The 18,563-nt window shown below is 43.7% G+C and overlaps 1 protein-coding gene across 1 annotated transcript; it reads right to left on the reverse strand.

Annotated features, from left to right (window-relative positions):
- Positions 1-10,803: 10,803 nt before the first annotated feature.
- Positions 10,804-14,454, reverse strand: LOC133919656 (galactan beta-1,4-galactosyltransferase GALS1-like). The gene is made up of 2 exons (XM_062364112.1): positions 12,501-14,454; positions 10,804-11,541 (listed from the first exon to the last, which is right to left on the reverse strand). The coding sequence occupies exons 1-2, from the start codon at positions 13,733-13,735 to the stop codon at positions 11,196-11,198; spliced, it is 1,581 nt and encodes a 526-aa protein (XP_062220096.1). The 5' UTR covers positions 13,736-14,454; the 3' UTR covers positions 10,804-11,195.
- Positions 14,455-18,563: the final 4,109 nt, after the last annotated feature.

Genomic DNA, 18,563 nt, shown 5'->3' on the forward strand with positions numbered 1-18,563 from the left:
AGTGAAAGAGATGCAAAATAATAGTAAACCTTGCGATCTAAATGACTTCAAAAAGCTAACAGGAGGCTACAAACTCCCGGTCAAACTCAAAACCTTCAGGTTGTACTCCGGACGGGGTTTTCGATTAGCCATTTTTTATTTAACTTGGAAGGCTCGGGATGAGTCTGGAACCTCCGGGTTATGCCAGAATGTCCGGGTGAGGCTCTGAGCGAGGGTTCTATGCAATGATGGGTGGATTATCCGGTTGAGGCTACAAGCGAGGGTACTCGATTAAAAGCACCGTGAATTACCCGGACCCTCCAGGTTTAATCTGGACTATCTGGGTTAGGCAGACTTGCACTTCTCGATGATCTTCCTCGATTGATTTGATTCACATGTTAAATCCGTTCCATCGAAATATAGATATACACTACACAAAAAGTTCTAGACTCAAATTGCATCCTAAACCCTACCAATTTTGTTATCACAATTCATCGGAATGTTCTAGGTGGGAGGGAGAGAGAGAGTTGGTGAGGATTGCTGTCCCAAGAGGAGATGAGGCGGTTGGCCCACCCATGTGGGCCCACCTGCCAGGGAAACAAACCATATTGATTTTGAATTCTTTTCTTTTCTCTCCTGAATTACTTCCTCTCTATCAATTGACTCTGAATAAAGTGCTCTACTGTGCCAAAACAAATTGCCCAAATTTAGGCACGACTCTAATGACACATGATTAGGCTTAATCATATGATTACGATTTAGGACGTGACAAACCTCCCCCTCCCCCTAAAAGAATCTCGTTGTGAGATTTGGTCGAGTTGGAGAAGAGTACGGTGGCTCTATGGACTTCATGATTTGAGCAGTAACGGAAAGATTTAGAGATTATTGATATGCCACGCTGTGAGATGCCACGATGTGAGGAATAATACTAAGGTAACACTCACAGGTTGGAGAAAAACTCAGGACAATCGACACGAAGTAGATCTTCACGCTCCCACATCGCTTCATCCTCGGAGTGATTACTCCATTGAACCTTGAGGAACTTAATCGACTTACGTTGTGTCTTCGTTCAGCTTCATCAAGGATGCGAATTTGTGGAGACACGTCCAAATTAAATTCGAGTTAATCATTAGGACGGTCATTTTAATAAGATGAGAGCTAGCTCACGTCTGTCTCTCAACGCACCACGTGCTAACCCACATCTCACCACAACGATTGTAGCCACAAATGATTAAAGCGAATCTAACTCCAGTAGTCCCGGTATGTGTGCTTTGGAAACTCCCAGGAGAGCTATTACCCTCACATACCTTTACAACATGAATTTCACAACATCAAGTTAAACAAAATTATAAGTGATTACAAGTTGAACGAAATAACAAGGATAAGTATTTTCTAGTCTAGTGTAAACCTATATACATAAATCACAGCAGAAGAAAAATATTTAGAAATAAAATGAAGGCTGGTGACACCATTTGCCCACAAGGCAACCAACCGGGGTTAGTAGTAGGATAACGACTACTTGCCACCACACCACTTTTGATGGGATTCAAGCAACCGGCACCCATCTTCACCTAGAAAGAAAACAAACAGTGTGAGTACGAAGGTACTCATAAGACTTAATCTATAGTGGGTACATATAATAACCCGACTCCAAGGGAAATACATTTAGTAATGCAAAAGCGATTTGAACTCAAGTGTGAGCAACTATAACCTAGCAACTATACCCTCCTATACTGAGATCATCAACATAACATGTTTGTAACTTGGAACATCTCAACTCATCAACCAGCATCTCCATCCACTTCCCATCATACCCTCAAAACCACATTCAGAACTCTACTACTGATGTAAATGGACAGAAGCGTACTCATGTCCGAGAGCGCGACAATTCGAAATAATTTTACACCCTGCAGGGGTACATCTTTACTCACACAATACGAGACCATCCTCCATACAACCCGTTGGTTGCAAGTGATGATTCACATGATAACTGTTCACGTACTCACCCTGAATCTTTGTTCCCATACCAAGCCATATGGAGGCCAACTAGATCTCATGCGTACGATAACTTACCGGACCAACCTCATGTTCCTCTACAAGCCTTCTCGCTCACATCTCGGTGCATGAGTCAAATGAACATGGTGAATTACGATACTAGGCTCACCCGGTCCATATACGGATATGTGGTTAGTACAGAAAACTGTCAAAACCAACGGACTGTGCTTAAACGATGCAAGCGGTCTATTGGCATCCATGTATCTCTCCCGATCTACCCCTAGCACCGCTTACATCTCATCTCATTCTCACCACTCATCAACCCATCATTATTTTCATGGTGAAAGTAATTAAGTCCTATACTCACGAACGATGGAACATTCCACCGCTCCACTTCTACCGATGACCTATGCATTACTAAGCATCTCCTATAACTTTTAAGTTAGAAATTATCATGATTATACCCCGGCTACAAGGATTGAGATCATCAATACAAGATAGGTATAAATGCAACAAATAGGTGCTACCTGATTTCCCGACATCGATTAACTAAACATGTATAACATACATAGAGCATAATTTATCAATTTAGTCATCACATAATACAAAGTATAAGTTACAACATGCTTAGATGCTTGCCTTGCTACTTTTCTTCAATTCGGGATCAAACGTTAAACCCCTTCACGAAAACCCGTTATACTCCGAATCGACGATCAGTAAAAAAAGAATGCATCGCAATAAGCATATGAAGAAATTCCATAAAATAATGCATGAAAACATTTTTTTCGAGTTACAAAAGGTCATAAGAAGACTAGCAAAATTGGTTTCACCAATTTTGCACTTGTAAAGAATTAACAGTGAATTAATGAAGTTTTAACCTAATTAATTTATCTCAGAAAGTTATTTAATTATTTCATTGCTGGGGATATTTTTAGTATGTATAGGAGGTTATTATGAAACCAAAAAAATTAGTTTCATAATTTTTGGAGCTTCAGAGAATTTATTATGAATTTTGCAAGTTTCAGCAAAGAAAAGGAAAAGAAAAAGAAAAACACCTGATGAACAGTACAATCCGGATGCTCCGGGTTGAACTCGGACCCTTCGGGTTCTGAAGTCTCTGGGTGAACCTCTAGGTGGGGGTCCTCTGTTAAAAATTGTCTCCGGGTTGTAACCCGGAACATCCGGATTATAGCAGAACGTGAATTTTTTGACGATTCTTCGATCGATTCAACTTGCATGTCAAAATTTAAGTCACCTAAACATGTAAAGGCACTAAACCATTGGTTCCAAACTTAATTTACTCACTCCAAAAGCAAGAACACTAGCTATTGCTCATCCAAACTCTTCTTCTAGTTTTGTTGCCTCAAGAACGAACATGCATCGCTACTTTCGATTGCAGCCCACAAAACTCAAAATCGACCATTCCAAAACATGTATTTCCACCATGGGAACCCTATAGACTTACCCAAGGGTCTTTTCCATGATTGGGGACCATCGGTGAAGAGAGAAAATTAGAAGGGAAAAGCTTGAGAAGATGAAGAAGGCCTACTGAAATTTCAGAAAAGCAAGGTGTGATGAAATTGATTTGCAACTCCCTCAAATCTTCATGCATGTGAGAATGAATTGGATTAAGGGGAAGCTAGAGAGCTAGGGACCACAGCGGTGTGACATGCATACCGTGCTTCTTCTTCTTGAGGGCAGATTTGAGGAAGAGAAGAGAGAGCTTGAGAGGAAGAGAGTGAGCTCCTGCTGTTTTGCTAGGTTGGAGAGAGGGAGAGAGTGAGCGTGAGTTAGAGAGGGAAGGGAGTGAGCTGCTAGTGTAGCCAAGAGAGAAAGAGGTGAGGTGGTGGGGCCAACCAGCTCAAAAGGACCCACATGCTCGAGAAACAAGATTTTTAGCTGCAAAAACATTTTCTTCTCCCCGCATTTTCGTTCACTCTTTTATTAACCCAAACGCGGTGCTCTACTGCTCAAAAAATTCTACAAACTTGGGTACAATGATTACAATGCGAGATGAACCCATAATAAATGAATTCACCCGCAACGCCCATACGAGACTTAACTAAAAGAAAACTCTAGCGTCGGGTATTGTCTTAACACTTCGCAAAAGTTATGCCACTAAAGGAAATAACGAGCACTCAACAAATGCTTCAAAATAAGATGCTCATGATGAATGATCATGCTTAATGATATGATTACGGAATTAGGATGTGACAGAATTTGAAGCTCGTGATAGGAATGATTCAGCTACAATTCTTAATTTACCACTTCAATGGCTTCGGTAGGGACTCAAAAACATTTTTTCAAATGCGAGACATGGAAAATGTTGTTCACGGTGGAGAGGGATGGAGATAGCTCCAACTGATAAGCCACCTCATCATGCCGACCAATAATCCTAAAAGGGCCAACATAACAGGGTTTTAATTTCCCCTTCATCTGGAAGGATTGCATTCCTCGAATAGGAGAGACCTTGAGATAGACAAAATCTCCAATTTTGAACTCCAGCTCACGCCGACGCTTAGCAACTCAAGAGAGGGAAGCGCTGGGCTGGCTACGGCCCAGGTGGGGAGAGAGCAGAGAGAGCCAGCTGGCCCAGCTTGATTCAGGCTGAGGGAAGGAGAGGGAAGAGAGAGAGGTGGCGGGCTGGGCTAATTTGGTCAAGTGGGCCAAGAGAGAAGAGAGAAAAAGAGAGGAAGAGATGGATTCGGCCTTTTCACACAAAAGGGCTTTCTATTTTCATATCATATATATACACATGTATATTTATACATACATCGTATATACCACATATATAACCTTATATTGGTTCACAAAAACAAAAATCAATCAAGCAATCAGATATATACACACATATACATTTATATATATAAATATTATTTTATAGGAAAATAGTCCTAAATGTATATAAGATTTATACACATAACACACATACTCACATATATGTTTATATGCATAAAGGCACCCTTACACACTTAGGAATTTAATTTAGTTTTTGCAGTACTCTTTTATTTTCTTTGAAAAAGTTTTAAATTTTCTGGGTTTTGAAATTTTGGGCTATTACAAAACCTACCCCCCCCCCCCCTTAAAGGAATCTCGTCCCTGAGATTCAGGCTGATCTCCAACAGGTGATGATACTCCGCCTTTAGCTCTTCGTCTTGTTTTCTAGGTTGCTTCTCCTTTGGTATGGTGACTCCACTGTACTTTACACATATGTAAAACCTTTCTCCAAGTCACTGGCTTTGCTATTTCCAAAAATCTTAATTAGGAATTCCAAATAAGTCAATTCCTCATGTGGTTCCACTTCTTCCTACGGTAATTGTTCCTCTAGTACTCGCAAATACTTTTTTTTAGCTGTGATGTATGAAACACATCGTGCACGTCTTCCAGTTTGGGTGGCAACTCCAACTGGTAGGCCACTTTTTCACATCTGTCACTCACTTTACATGGTCTAATGTACCTGGGTGCCAACTTGCCTTTAACCTTAAACGACGAAGTCTTCTTAGAGGCGAGACCTTGAGATACACAACCTCAAAGGTTATCTCTCGGCAACGGTTATCTGCATAACTCTTCTGTCTAAACTGAGTTATCTTTAACTTTCTAGGATTGTCTTGACTTGTTCCTCTGCTTCCTTGAGTATATTTGGTCTAGACATTTGACCTTATCCGGTCTCACTCCAATGCAAATATGTTCTACACTTCCTTCTATATAATGCCTTGAAAGGGGTGATCTATAAACCGGACTGATAACTGTTGTTATACCAAAATTTTGCATATGGCACTTTCTTTTCCCAACTATTGTGATTTTGAAGGGCACATGCTTACAACATATCCTCAAGTAATTGGTTTATTCTTTCTGTCTATCTATCTGTTTATGGGTGATATGCTAAGCTAAAATTCAAATTCTCTAGTGACTCATTAGGTTGCTGCCAAAATCTTGGGAATAAATTAGGTCTCTCGATCCGACACTACTCTCCTTGGAACTTCATGTAAGCACACAATCCTAGATATATATAGCTCTGCTAACTTATCTCCTTTATAGATTGTTTTAACCGAAATTAAATGATCTGACTAGGTACGAGGTAACCCGACTATGAAATCCATCCAAATTTCTTCTCACTTTCCTTCTGGTATCTTCAGAGGCTGTATCAATTCGTCTAGTTCCTAATATTCCGCTTTCATATGCTGATTACGTTACATACTGCTGCATACTCGGCTATTTCTCGCTTCAAACTTGGCCACCAATGAAGGTCCTTTAGATCATGGTACATCTTGGTATTGCCTGGGTGAATAGTGTAAGCTGACTCGTGAGTCTCCTCTTAAGATTATCTCCTTAAGCTCCTTTCTGGTATGGTACATAGATGTTGTTGTCAAACCACACTATGTCTTTCTCGTCCTCTAAGAACTTTGGGTCTTGCCTACTTTGATGCTTTGGTTAACTCCTTGATTTGTTCATCTTCTGCAAGTTCTTTCCAAATGTTCTCCTCCAGCATGGGTTCTATTTCCATAGGTACTACTTCCATATCCACGACAAATTCTAGGTTAAGGCATCGAAATTCCTTACATAGAGTCGGTTGCGCTTCTTGTAACATAGCCATGGTGATCTATACTTTCAGTCTTAACGCGTGTGCAACCACTTTTGCCCTTCTGGGGTGATAATGGATTCCCTCAACCATCTGCATTCTCTTAAGCTAAGATCCGTTTGCGTGAGTATATACTTCAAACTCATATGATCCATATATATCTCATATTTTTCCCTGGGAGATAATGCCTCCATATATTTAGAGCATGTACCACTGCTGTTACTTCCAAGTCATGAATTGAGTATTTCTTCTCATGAGTCCTTAGCTATCTCGAAGCGTATGCTACCACTTGTCTTTCTTGCATCAAAACTTACTCAATTCCTTATCGGGACACATCACAATATATGTCAAAATTCTTCTGGATATCTGGCAACACTAGTACTGGGGCTATGACTAAATCTTTCTTAAGCTCATTGAAACTTGCCTCACAAGCAACAGTCCATACGTACTCCTTTTCCTTCTTTAAGTAACCCCATGAGCAGCTTTGGTTATCTTAGAGAATCCTTCTATGAAGCAACAATAGTATCCGGCTAAACCAATAAAATTTCGTACTTCTGTGACACTTGTAGGTGATTTTTAATTCAGTACATCTTTCATCTTACTTGGGTCTACTGTAACGCCTTTGGCGGATGGTATGTGTCCATGACATGGCACCTATGTTAACTTTACTCACACTGGTTGCTTCGCATATAGTTGATGTGCTCTAAGCTTTCCCAAGATATTTTTTAGGTGATCCTCATGTTCCTTTTCACTCTTAGAGTAAATCAATATGTCATCAATGAATATTACCCCAAAATTATTCAAATACTCCATGAAAAATTTATTCATGAGGTATGGGAAATAAGCCATGATGGTAGTCAATTCATATGACATGACTGCAAGCTCATATAATCCATATCGAGTGATAAGTATTGTCTTAGGTATATCCGATGCTCCAATCTTCAACTGATGATAACTTGATCGTAGATGTATCCTTGAAAAACTCAACCTTCCGTGAGTTGATCAAACGGATCCTCAATCCTTAGTATAGGACTCTTTGTTCTTGATGGTAATGCTTTGCAATCTATGTGCAACCTTTGGCTTCCATCTTTCTTCAAGCAATACATCAGAGAATTCTTAGTCGGTTTAAATCTACTCCAATGTTAATCCTTCCATTTGTATTTGTATTATCCTTGCTTTTTGCTGATCTGTCTGCCATAAGCTTGTCCTTAACTCCTTTTCCGTTAACCATGGTGACTGCCCTTCTGGTACACTCAAAGTCTCCTTTGAACTTTGCTTCTGAATCCTTTCCAAAGATAACAGGTTCTTGCATTGCCAGATTTGCAGAGAAATCAACCCCCTTATTTAAGATTTTCCTTAAGGCAAAAAGTCTGGTCCTCATTTCTCCACCTATTGAACGTATTATGTAGTCATTGACTAACTTAACTCCTTGCCTCCAATTATGGAACTTCTTCCTTATCATAGTGATTGCTTCTTCTCAATAGTTCTTGCTCCAAGTATTTGTAGCTAATGACTCAGTGGTGTAGGAGAACATTAGTGGCTTTGTCCCCATGAATTACTCTAATTTGGACTCATTGTGATGGTTGTGTGACTATGGCTGGGGTTGAGACTGCGACGGTTATAGATTTTTGGTCATTGTTCGTAATACTCCTTGAGGGTTCTAAGTCTGCATCACCATAAGTTGCTCCGTGCTCATTAGAGGTGAAGCATGGTCGCTCTTGTTCCTGGAATTGCTCCTTGTGTTTGCCATTTGGTTTAGGGGAGTAATGGGCTTGAGATAGGGACATGAAATTTTGAAGAGGAAAGGATTGGATAAACTTGATTTTCAAAACTTCGGTTGATTCATTTATTATCCTTGTTTTTCCTAACTACTAAGATGTGATTGCGGACAGAGTGGCCACAGGCGGTCCTACAACCCACATCTAACACTCACAGACAAGAACCAAGAGAAACCAAAAGCCACAAAATGACCCTAAGCGCTCACTACTCGATTATTGGCTTAAGGGTCAAACCTAAACTCCTAAAAGTACGGGTATCTGGGGCATAAACCAAGGGTGAGGTGCTTTAAAAGCTGAGGTGATAAAGACTGGGATGAGGAGTCTTTAAGCGTATCTTTTAAGATTCCATGTTTCTCTTGTTTTAGGGTTGTCCAGACTATCTATAGTTGTATGCTAAGTCGATATGACTCTGATACCACATCTGTCGAGACCAGTATGCATCTGAAGGTTTCAACAAGAATATAACTAAATGACTCTTTCGCATAAAATGGCATTTAAGTAAAACAATTTGAAAGTAATTATTAAGTAAATAGCAAACCACCTCAAGATTCCATCCATCTTGACCTAACCAATTGACCACCTCAACTAAGGTTCTAACCACCAAGGTTGAACAACCAACATCTCAACCATGACTCCCACCGCCAAAGTTGAACTACAGATAATCTACCTCAACCACGATTCCCCACCATCGTGACTGGCCCACACATCAACTATGGTTCCCACCGCCACAATTGATCACACTAACTAAACCATCAAATTATTATCATGGTAGGTTTTCTATGCCAGTCATAACCGTGAGCACGACTGAATATTCAATTTTAACTCTGCAGAGGTTGTACTTTACCCACAGGTCGTGATTTTATCACATGCAAGTGGGTGACTAAGTCTCCATTTTACCCGTGCTGATTAGGCACACTGCACACTACCGAGGTGTGTGGCTTGGAGATCACTAAAAGAATCCTGGACACTAACAGAATCCGGAGTATCTAGGCTAATAGGCTAACCCAGAGACTTCGAGCTCAGACTTTTAAACCAGACAGAGACCTTCTCTCGGAGTGTTACTCGGAGACTCCGGGACACTAACAGAATCCAGAGTATCCGGGATAACCCGGAGACTCTGGGTTCAGACAACTCTGCCCTTTTTCCCAGTGTCCGTGAGTGATTGTGTTTCTCAATTTTTGGTTCCAAAAAGACACTTATTGCACTGAGACTCCAACAAGACTATCAAAACACATCCCTCTTGATAGTACAACATTCTTAAACTCAAGTTCAAAAGTAAAATTAATTAAACCCTATTGAGTTTCTTCATGCCACTTCTCTTTTCTTTTTGAGAGATGCCAACTTCTTTTAACCTTTTCAATGGGACTAAAATCTGCTCATAATCTCGATAAACTCATTAGTCCCTTAATCGTTTATCATCAATTAGCCAAAACCCACAAAGGGGCCTAGATGCACTTCCAGGATTAGCGCGGCCGACTTGGTCTCATGAAGGAAGCAGACTCAAGTGTGAGGTAGAAGATGGGCTTGATAGGCGGGACCGGCTGGTCAACGGCTCAGAGCGGAGGTAGATCAGCGTGGTGCGCTTTCGGCAGACGGGGGCGGCTAGGCTGAGAAGTGTGAGGGAAGCGCTAGGCTGGCTCTGATCCAGGTGGGGAGAGAGCAGAGAGAGCCGACTGGCCCCGCTTGGACCAGGCCGAGGGAAGGAGAGGGAAGAGAGAGAGGTGACGCTGGGTTGATTTGGTCAAGTGGGCCGAGAGAGAAGAGAGAAAAAGAAAGGAAGAGAGATGGGCTTCGACCTTTTCGCATAAAAGGGTTTTCTATTTTTCTCTCATGCATACACATATAGTGTATATACTACATATATAATCTTACATTGGCTTTAAAAAAAATCAATCAAGCAATCAAATATATACACGTATATATATTTATATACCTATAAATATTCTTTTATAGAAAAATAGTCCTAAATGTATATATGTATTTATACACATAGCACACATACTCATATATATATATATATGTTTATATGCACAAAGGCACACATACACACTTAGAAATTTAATTTAGTTTTTGCAAACTCTTTTATTTTCTTAAAAAAAGTTATTGATTTTAAAAATTTAGACGGTTAAATTACAGATTTAAGACATGACAGCTATCATTTGGATTGCCTTCCTGCTCCTCCCCTCCCAACTCTTCGAGCTTCACGCCCCCCTCCCGTCATCATAATGTGAAGTTGGATGCCTAACCCATCTCGGCATGCACAACACGATAATGATTTCTATGTACGCCACTGCGGCGCTGCCCAGGCCACACCGCCAGCCCCAAGGTCCCAATGCCAACACAAGCACATGCCCTGCACTGAACACGCCCAACACGGCTTGTTCTTCCTAGTTTCAGGCCACCATCCCAGATTGTTAGGTGTTAGCTGTGCTCACTTAACAAAAGCTTGTCCGTACAGTCAAAACTCACAAATGAAAATAAATCACTAAGCAGAAATGCCTCGCTTCCTGACTTTGGAATGCAATAGCGCGACATCCAATCCACTACACTTTCCATGTAACCCAGGAGTAGAATAAAAGAATCTAGTAACAGACTAAAAAGCCAGCATCATCAGTCTACACAGATCTCTATGAACAGATGTGGGGATAAAGGAGAAAAGGTAAAAGACAAGAAATTACAGCAACAGCAGTGCCCCTGCAGAGGAGGTCATGCCAATAAAAACCAAAACTTTACACCATTTGGACCACCCCTAACAGGCTCTCCCGTCTGATTATCAGCCAGACGCAGCAGTGGCTCCACACGAGCTATGCATCCAAAGAATGTCATATGTATTATATGTACCGCCAGCTCCGGTTCCCAATTTGCTATGTCTGAGCCGATCCAATGGTTTCCTTCTCAAACCGCTTGATCTCGCCTGCCAGTCGCCTCATGTTGTCGTCGTATACATAGGGAATTCCCTGGAACATGATCTTGCTGCCGTTGACGGGCATTGGGACGAATTCGCGGCAAGGCTCTCCCATGACATTGATGGAATTGTGATAGTGGTAGTATCTGATCAGGCTCTCTGTCTTGTGGGTTGTCCTCCCGTAGACGTTCTGCGACATGTGAACGCCAGCTGAGTAGGCATTTCGGGCCTGGATGGCGTATTTGCGATCCCGCCTGACTTTGGTGATCGAGTTTCGGAAGACAAGTTTCTCAAATCCCCATTCTCTGCATATCAGTAAGAGACATATAAGAACCTTTAGAATAGAACAGTAAGAGGCCAACTAAATACTCTATCACAAAACAGATGGATCACTAACATCTTCTCATGCAAAGCTACAAAAAAACACGGAGCACAAAAAAAAATGATTCTTTGGATGGATTAGCGAAAGAAACTTGTCATCAGCTATGTGCAGGTCACTCATTTCAGTGAAAGTTGTGCAGAAGGGGCCTGTGCAGGTATTTTTCAGTTTTCTTGTTTTTTCCTTGAGGTTACTTAAAAATTTTCGTAGTCAGTGCTACGAACATTTCGATTGTACAGCATTTTCCAACCTGTCTACGTTAAGCCTTTCTTTTTTCTAGCCAGCTTGCTACGCATAGATGGAATCACTGTGGCTACTGTTCTTTTAAACCTAACAATGCATTACTACGATTTTTGGTTCAATGTTGAAATCTGCAGAACAAAAAAGGGCCCAATCACTTCTGACCCTTGAGGACACAATTTGACTACGGGAATCAAACAAGCTCATGTCAGGGGTCACAAACTGAATTAATTAACAAATAGCATAAACAAATAGCCTAGCAACCGAGTCCTCTTAGATGTTCGTATAGACCACCCAAGTTTAAGTTCTGTTAGATACAAATTTAAGTGCCTATTTTTTAAAAATGGTTATGTACCTTCTAGAATGCTGCAGAGGCTGGAAGTTGTATTTTCATTATAAAAAATAAACAACTAGCCACCGACTAACTTTCTTAAACCATCCAGAATGTCTATTTGATAAATCAAATCGGGAATGCGACCAAACCTGCAGAAAGCATTGTTTTTTCATAGCCTGAACATGATGCTGAGGCCTATAAGCGTGAAATTAGAATGAGCCGTTGCAACTGGGGCAATTTCAATATAAAATGGTACTAGGTCTGCATGAATCAAACAAGAAAAGGACATACGAAGAAACAGGACGACAAACCTTGAGTAATTCCTGCTCGGATCCTGCACGCAGAGCTTGCTGGACATTGGGTTCTGCTCGATGGTGAGCTGCGTGTACCCGGACAACTTGCCGAGCACCTCCTCAAGCGTCTGCCCATTGGGCAGGTAGATGTACTCGTCGACGTCGAAGAAGAAAGTCCAATTGGCGGCGTGGCGGTACCGGTGCAGGCAATCGTTCACCACCAGGAACTGGTTGTAGTAGTAGCCGTCGTACTCCGCCTGCGCTCGGATGTCCTGGACGGTGACGCGGCCGGCCATGACCCACGGATCCAGCACTGCCCTCACCTCCGGGCTGACGCCGCCGGCGTGGTGGAGCACGAAGTGCGACCTGGGCCCGAACAAGCGCGCGTGGTATGCCACCCACTCGCGCATCCGGCTGGCGCTGAGGTTGCCGTAGAGCGACGAGCCGCAGTAGAGGTAGTCATATTGGAACGGCGGGCTGAAGCGGGACTCGTCGTAGGAACCCGGCGCCTCCTCGAGCGCGACGAAGCGCTCGTACCGGCGGGAGTTGGTGGAGTAGTAGGCGTGGACGAGCAGCTTGCCACCGGCGTTACCGGCGTTGGGGTTAGAGGGGAACGTGCAGTTGACGACGACGACGGTGTAGACGCGGCCGTAGCCCCAGTCGGGGAGCATCTTGTACGCCTTGGTTCGGACGGGGCGCGGCGAGGGGTCGGCGGCGGTGGGGTTGGGCAGCCACTCGCACTTGAAGTAGGGGGTGCTGAACACGTGGGTGGGCTTGGACGCCAGCCCCACGATGGCGAACGTCCGCGGCCCGCCCCGGTACGCCCCCATCTGCACGAACAGCGCCGCCGCGCTGCCGTACGGCCGGAGTACCCGCTTGTTCTGGTCCTCCGCCCGCGCCGGCCTCCCCACCCTCGCTTGCCGCACCGTGACAGCACTAGCGGCGGCGGCGGTATTAGCAGAAGCCACTGCCGGCTGATTCGTGTTTGTGGCTGTATCCGTGGTGGCATTAGAAGAGTGAAGGTCGGTGGCGGCGACGGCGGCTTCATTTGTGACGAGGAGAGAACAAGGGGAAGCGGTGGAGCGGGCCGCGGTGAGCAAGGAGCCGTAGGGCTGGAGCTGCCAGAACGCCACGAACAGCGTGAGGAAGGCGAGCGAGGCCACGAACGACTTGATGTCCACGCACGGGACGGCAAACGACGCGCCTCCTCCACCGCCGCCGCCTCCCACATCTTTTCTAGTGTTAAACTTCATGGTAAGCCTCGGCCCCCAACCTCCCCGGCCGTCCGGCTACAGCTTCGCCTCTGCTACCGGAGCTAGTTGCCCGGCTGGCGATTAACGCGCACAGGCCGGATGAGCTGCCGAGCACGGCCGGAGCTCTGGGCGCCGCACTTCTCTCCTCTTCTCTTCAGTCTTCACTCCCCTTATCTTTCTTGGGAACTGGCTCGCGCACGGCGAGGAAAGATGGAAGGATGTGAAGAATGTGGGAGGTGGAGGAAGGTGATGAAGAGGCTGGGTGGTGTGGGAATCGGGCGGGTCGGTGTGGGATGCTTCTGGACGCACGCCGAGTGATGGATGGGGGCTTCAGGTTGGTTGGCTGGCTTCCGAGTTACCGCCAGGCCGTAATGGTGGCTGGTGGGCTGCCGATTACCGCCGCTTCGCGCGGTACCTAGCGTAATGCGAGGCGTCCCCACCAGCCGCGTTAGTGGAGCGACCAGTGGCCGTGGTGACGGTAGTCTGTAGCGGTGAAAACCCGATGAAACGGAAGGGAAGAAGAAGAAGAAGAAAAGGATGCGAGCTTTATTCGACTCGACTCAGGTTGGTCCAGAAACGGAATCTCTTCACTCATGATTCGCAAAAATAAGGGGAAAAATCTTCACTCATCGTAGGCCCGATCCTCTCTTCACTCATGATTCGTCAAAAAAAGGAGGAAAAATTCTTCACTCATTGTAGCCACCGGTCTTCTAGCGAGCAGAGCGCGCGTGCGGATCGTCAGTCCAGCCCGTCTCCAAGGATCATGGATGATGGATTGGGCCATGGGGTGGAGCCGTGTGACGCCGACGCCGCCGAGACATTCGCGCCGCTCCACGTCCATCCAGACGTGCTGCATCACCGCAAGGACGCTTCGACGGCACATGAAAAAACGACGCACTCGTCCACGTGTACGGTGTGCTCGAAAAGAATTCAACGTGCCAGACGGTTATAGCACACGTATACCATCTCTTCTCGCCTAGAAGACGACCCATCCACCGTCATCTCTTCTCGCCTAGAAGACGACCCATCCACCGTCATCTCATTCTCCCGTCTTCCACGCGGGCTCCCCGGACGTGCTCTTGTGCGGTTGTGCCTACACCTGTACCATGCACGAGCACAGGTCATCCCCATCAAGGCCACATCTTTATAACAGAGGGTCCCCCGTCACTTTGTAGTACTTTCTTCTTTTCCGTGCTAGTCGTATCATCTCTCATCCTAATCCAGCTGCATTGGATTTGTATACGTGCCTGCTTTTCGTGTGGTTGTGCTCAATCGCAGCACACTCGGTGCTCAGGGTGTGTTTGTTTAGTGAGAAACGTTTTCGGTCCTGACCAGAATCAGTAAAATTCCTACCAACCATGTTTTTAGCAATTGATTCAAACCCAAAATAGTAGAAAGTTTCTTTTTTTTTTTTTACAATGCGAGGTAGAAACTGTTATGAATAGACATCCTTGGGAAGGTAGTCATGTGATTAATTAGAAAGTAGCTGCTTAGCAGTTACTAATCATAGCAGTCACAAACATAATTATTCATATACTATATAATATAAATATTATTTACCAATGAATACAAACCATCATTCTCTTAATCTCTGTATTCTACTTTCTATTTCTACTTACAACACGTTATCAATCACGTTGCTTTACACTACGCTAATCGATATCAACAAAAGGCAAGCCATGCCTCCACACAATAACTTACCTATCCTTCCTATGTCACTAGGAAGAGCGATCTCGCTTGTTCTTCCTCTTCGTCGTCGTCCATAGATTCGTCGTTGATTCTATGGTCGTCAAGGCCGATGTTCACCCTTCGGTTGTTACGGCCATCGTCGACTATGCTTCTACCGTGGCCGTGGACACTACAACCACCGCGTGGCGCAAGAGGGCACCGGCGCCCATCGCCTCAGAGGCAAGTGGTAACTTGTCGGAGAGGACCCCCATGGCCACTCCTCCGACCAGGACGGCCATCCCACCGCGCACTGTCGGCCTCGACATTAACACATCGGCTGGAGCAGTGCACGACCTCCCATCCCCAACGCCGGCCTCTGTGGAGTCCTCTATGCCTCCACCACCGAACACAACCTCCTCTGAGGCCCATTGACAGAATTGGATCTTCAGGATGAGGAGGAGAAAATGAAGCCCATTCTACCTCAACCGCCTGACCACGGACACCGACGCCAGATTTGACCCCCCATGTCGGCCCCTTTCCCGACACCGGAATTATAGCGCTGGCCCCCTTCACGGCGCGAGTGGTGCCTCCACTCCAATCGACGCCACCATAACGCCGCCATTGCTCTGCTTCACGTTCGGCACCATGGCAGCCCGCCGATGAGCGGCCCCTTTCTTCATCGAGCCGGCCACAAATGCAGTGACATCGGCAGATCCCACCACCAATGAGGCTACAACAGCCCCTCCATCATTGAATCCAATGATTCCATCACTCTGCCACCTTCGGCGCATGACAATGGCGGTGGCTAACCATCACTCGGGACACCGGCACTCTTGGATCTCCTCCGCAAAGGAGGCTGGGCTCCTCCTCTTGCCGACTCCGAGAAGAGCGTCGACGGCGAAGGCGCGTAGGCGCGTGACAAGGCACATAGGCGGGCTACGTTGGCGCCTCACGACAAGCGACGGTTGGTGGCAGTTAGGGTTTCCAAATCCTAACTGCATCGCCCCCTGCCTTTTATACAACGTGCAGCCTGCCTGGGCTGAGTGGGCCAAAAAGTCCACCTGGATCGCAACCCAGATTGGCTTAGCCCACTCGGCCAAGCCAAAATGTAGCGTGCCTTTGACCATTTTGCAGAAAAGCCCTTGGCTTTCTGCATATTTACATGTTTGTATAAAAATCGGTGGCTAGCTATTTCCATTTAGGCCCCCTGGGTCCGAAAAATAGCTCATATAAATAGTATTGTGTGTATATTTCTATTATAGCCCTTGTAATTATTTATAATTGTACCAATTTATGTACTTTTATAATATGCACATCCGTACCATATGAGTCCAGGATTTGCACAATGTTCTATGTGTATGTATTTTTGCATTTCTAATAACATGTATATTTATTTTCATGTCCTTATTAATGCTTGCAATTTACTTTCATGTTGTAATTATGATTATTCTGCACTCACTTTTACATTTAAGCCAAAAATTGCTTCATATTAGCGCAAAGTGCTTAATTCAATGCAGAATTTTAAATGATTACCTCAATTTAATATTTGAGAAACACTAAGTAATGGATATATGGCATCTATTGCATATTATCCAGCATTACTGTAAGGTCTACATTTTGTCACCTTGACTTAATAATTAACTTCAACGTGTTCTTTCAAATATTCTACTTAGCATAACACAAGATAATATAAACATAGGTATCTACTAACAAATATCAGATTATGCATCCTACTACTGTGAGATCTGCACCGTATTTTTTAATTATCCAATGTGTTAGCTACATAATTTGAGGTCTACACTATATACTTCAAGTATCAACTTAATTGACTCTACATAATTTTGCATTTTTTGCAACATTACCATGATTCTCCAATTTACCCAAAGTGTATTCATTCAATCATTGGTCATTTTGTAGGATAACATTGAGTTTGATAGACTCGAGTTAGATGGTCGAAACTATCTAACTTGGGCAATGGATATGAAGATAGGTCTATCGTCCCATGGACTAATAACGACAATTAATCATCCTCAAGAAGGAGATCTGTCACTTATAGATCAAATCGAGTATGGGGCTCTATACTTCATAAGGCATCATCTTCATCCAGATTTAAAATCTGAATACTTGATGGATGAGAATCCATATGATTTATGAAACTCGCTCAAAAAGCGTTATGAACAGCAAAAGACAGTCAAACTACCTAAAGCACAACACGAGTGGTCCAATATTCGCCTCCAAGATTTTAAGTTCATTGAAGAATACAGCCATGTTGTTCACAAGATCTGCTTTAAGTTGCTATTTTGTGACAAAGCTCCCACAGATGCGGAGAAATTTGAAAAAATTTATCTGCTATGCTTCGTGCCCATAGGGTATTGCAACAACAATACCATGCTAGGAACTACCAGCACTATTCTGAATTAATTCACACTTTACTTCAAGATAAAAAGCATGATGAACTTCTTTTAAAGAATCATCACCAACGCCCAACAGACACTGCTCCTTTACCTTAAGTTAATTCTAATATTCAGAATACTACAAAATTTGACGGCAACAAATACCACCCCAAGAACTCCAAAGGCAAAAAGAAGCGCAACAAAAGGTAAAAGTTCCATGGACCCAACAAAGGGAAGGACATTTCCAAAAGTAACAAAGATAAATCTGAAAATTATCATAAATGTGGTTGCTACAGCCACACAACTAAGAAATACCACACTCCAAAACACTTAATTGATCTATATCTCAAGTCCGTTGGACGAAGCCGACTAGCTCAAGGTGAAAGATATGAAGCGCATTTCAATCTTTAACTTGACACCATCAAGAAAGCCAATTGTTCCCAAAGTGTTCCTCCAGAACCAGACAACGACATCACTCTACATCAGCTAGAGGACCTTGAGAGCACCGACAATATGATCGTGAAATTTGCTTCTAATGACTTGTTTGGAGACCTCAATTAGTTTTCCAAATAATTAGATATTATTATATCTATGTCCTACATAGTGTTGCAATAAGGTATTGTCATCTTATGCTATGTTGTATATTTTAACAATGTATCAGCACATTGATACTCAATAAAGTTGTATATATTCTATATATCTATGAAAATTTTCACTTTAAATTCTCTATTTCTTTATATAGATGTCTAGGGAGGACAATCCGATAA

The sequence above is a fragment of the Phragmites australis genome, chromosome 5, assembly GCF_958298935.1.
Source record: "Phragmites australis chromosome 5, lpPhrAust1.1, whole genome shotgun sequence".
In the NCBI taxonomy this organism is placed as follows: Eukaryota; Viridiplantae; Streptophyta; class Magnoliopsida; order Poales; family Poaceae; genus Phragmites; species Phragmites australis.

Bases quoted from the DNA above. Each gene is read 5' to 3' on its own strand.
- LOC133919656 (XM_062364112.1), bottom strand. From the start codon at position 13,735: ATGAAGTTTAACACTAGAAAAGATGTGGGAGGCGGCGGCGGTGGAGGA. The intron at 11,542-12,500 runs GTTTGTCGTCCT...ACTGATATGCAG, and splicing joins CCGAGCAGGAATTACTCAAG to AGAATGGGGATTTGAGAAAC.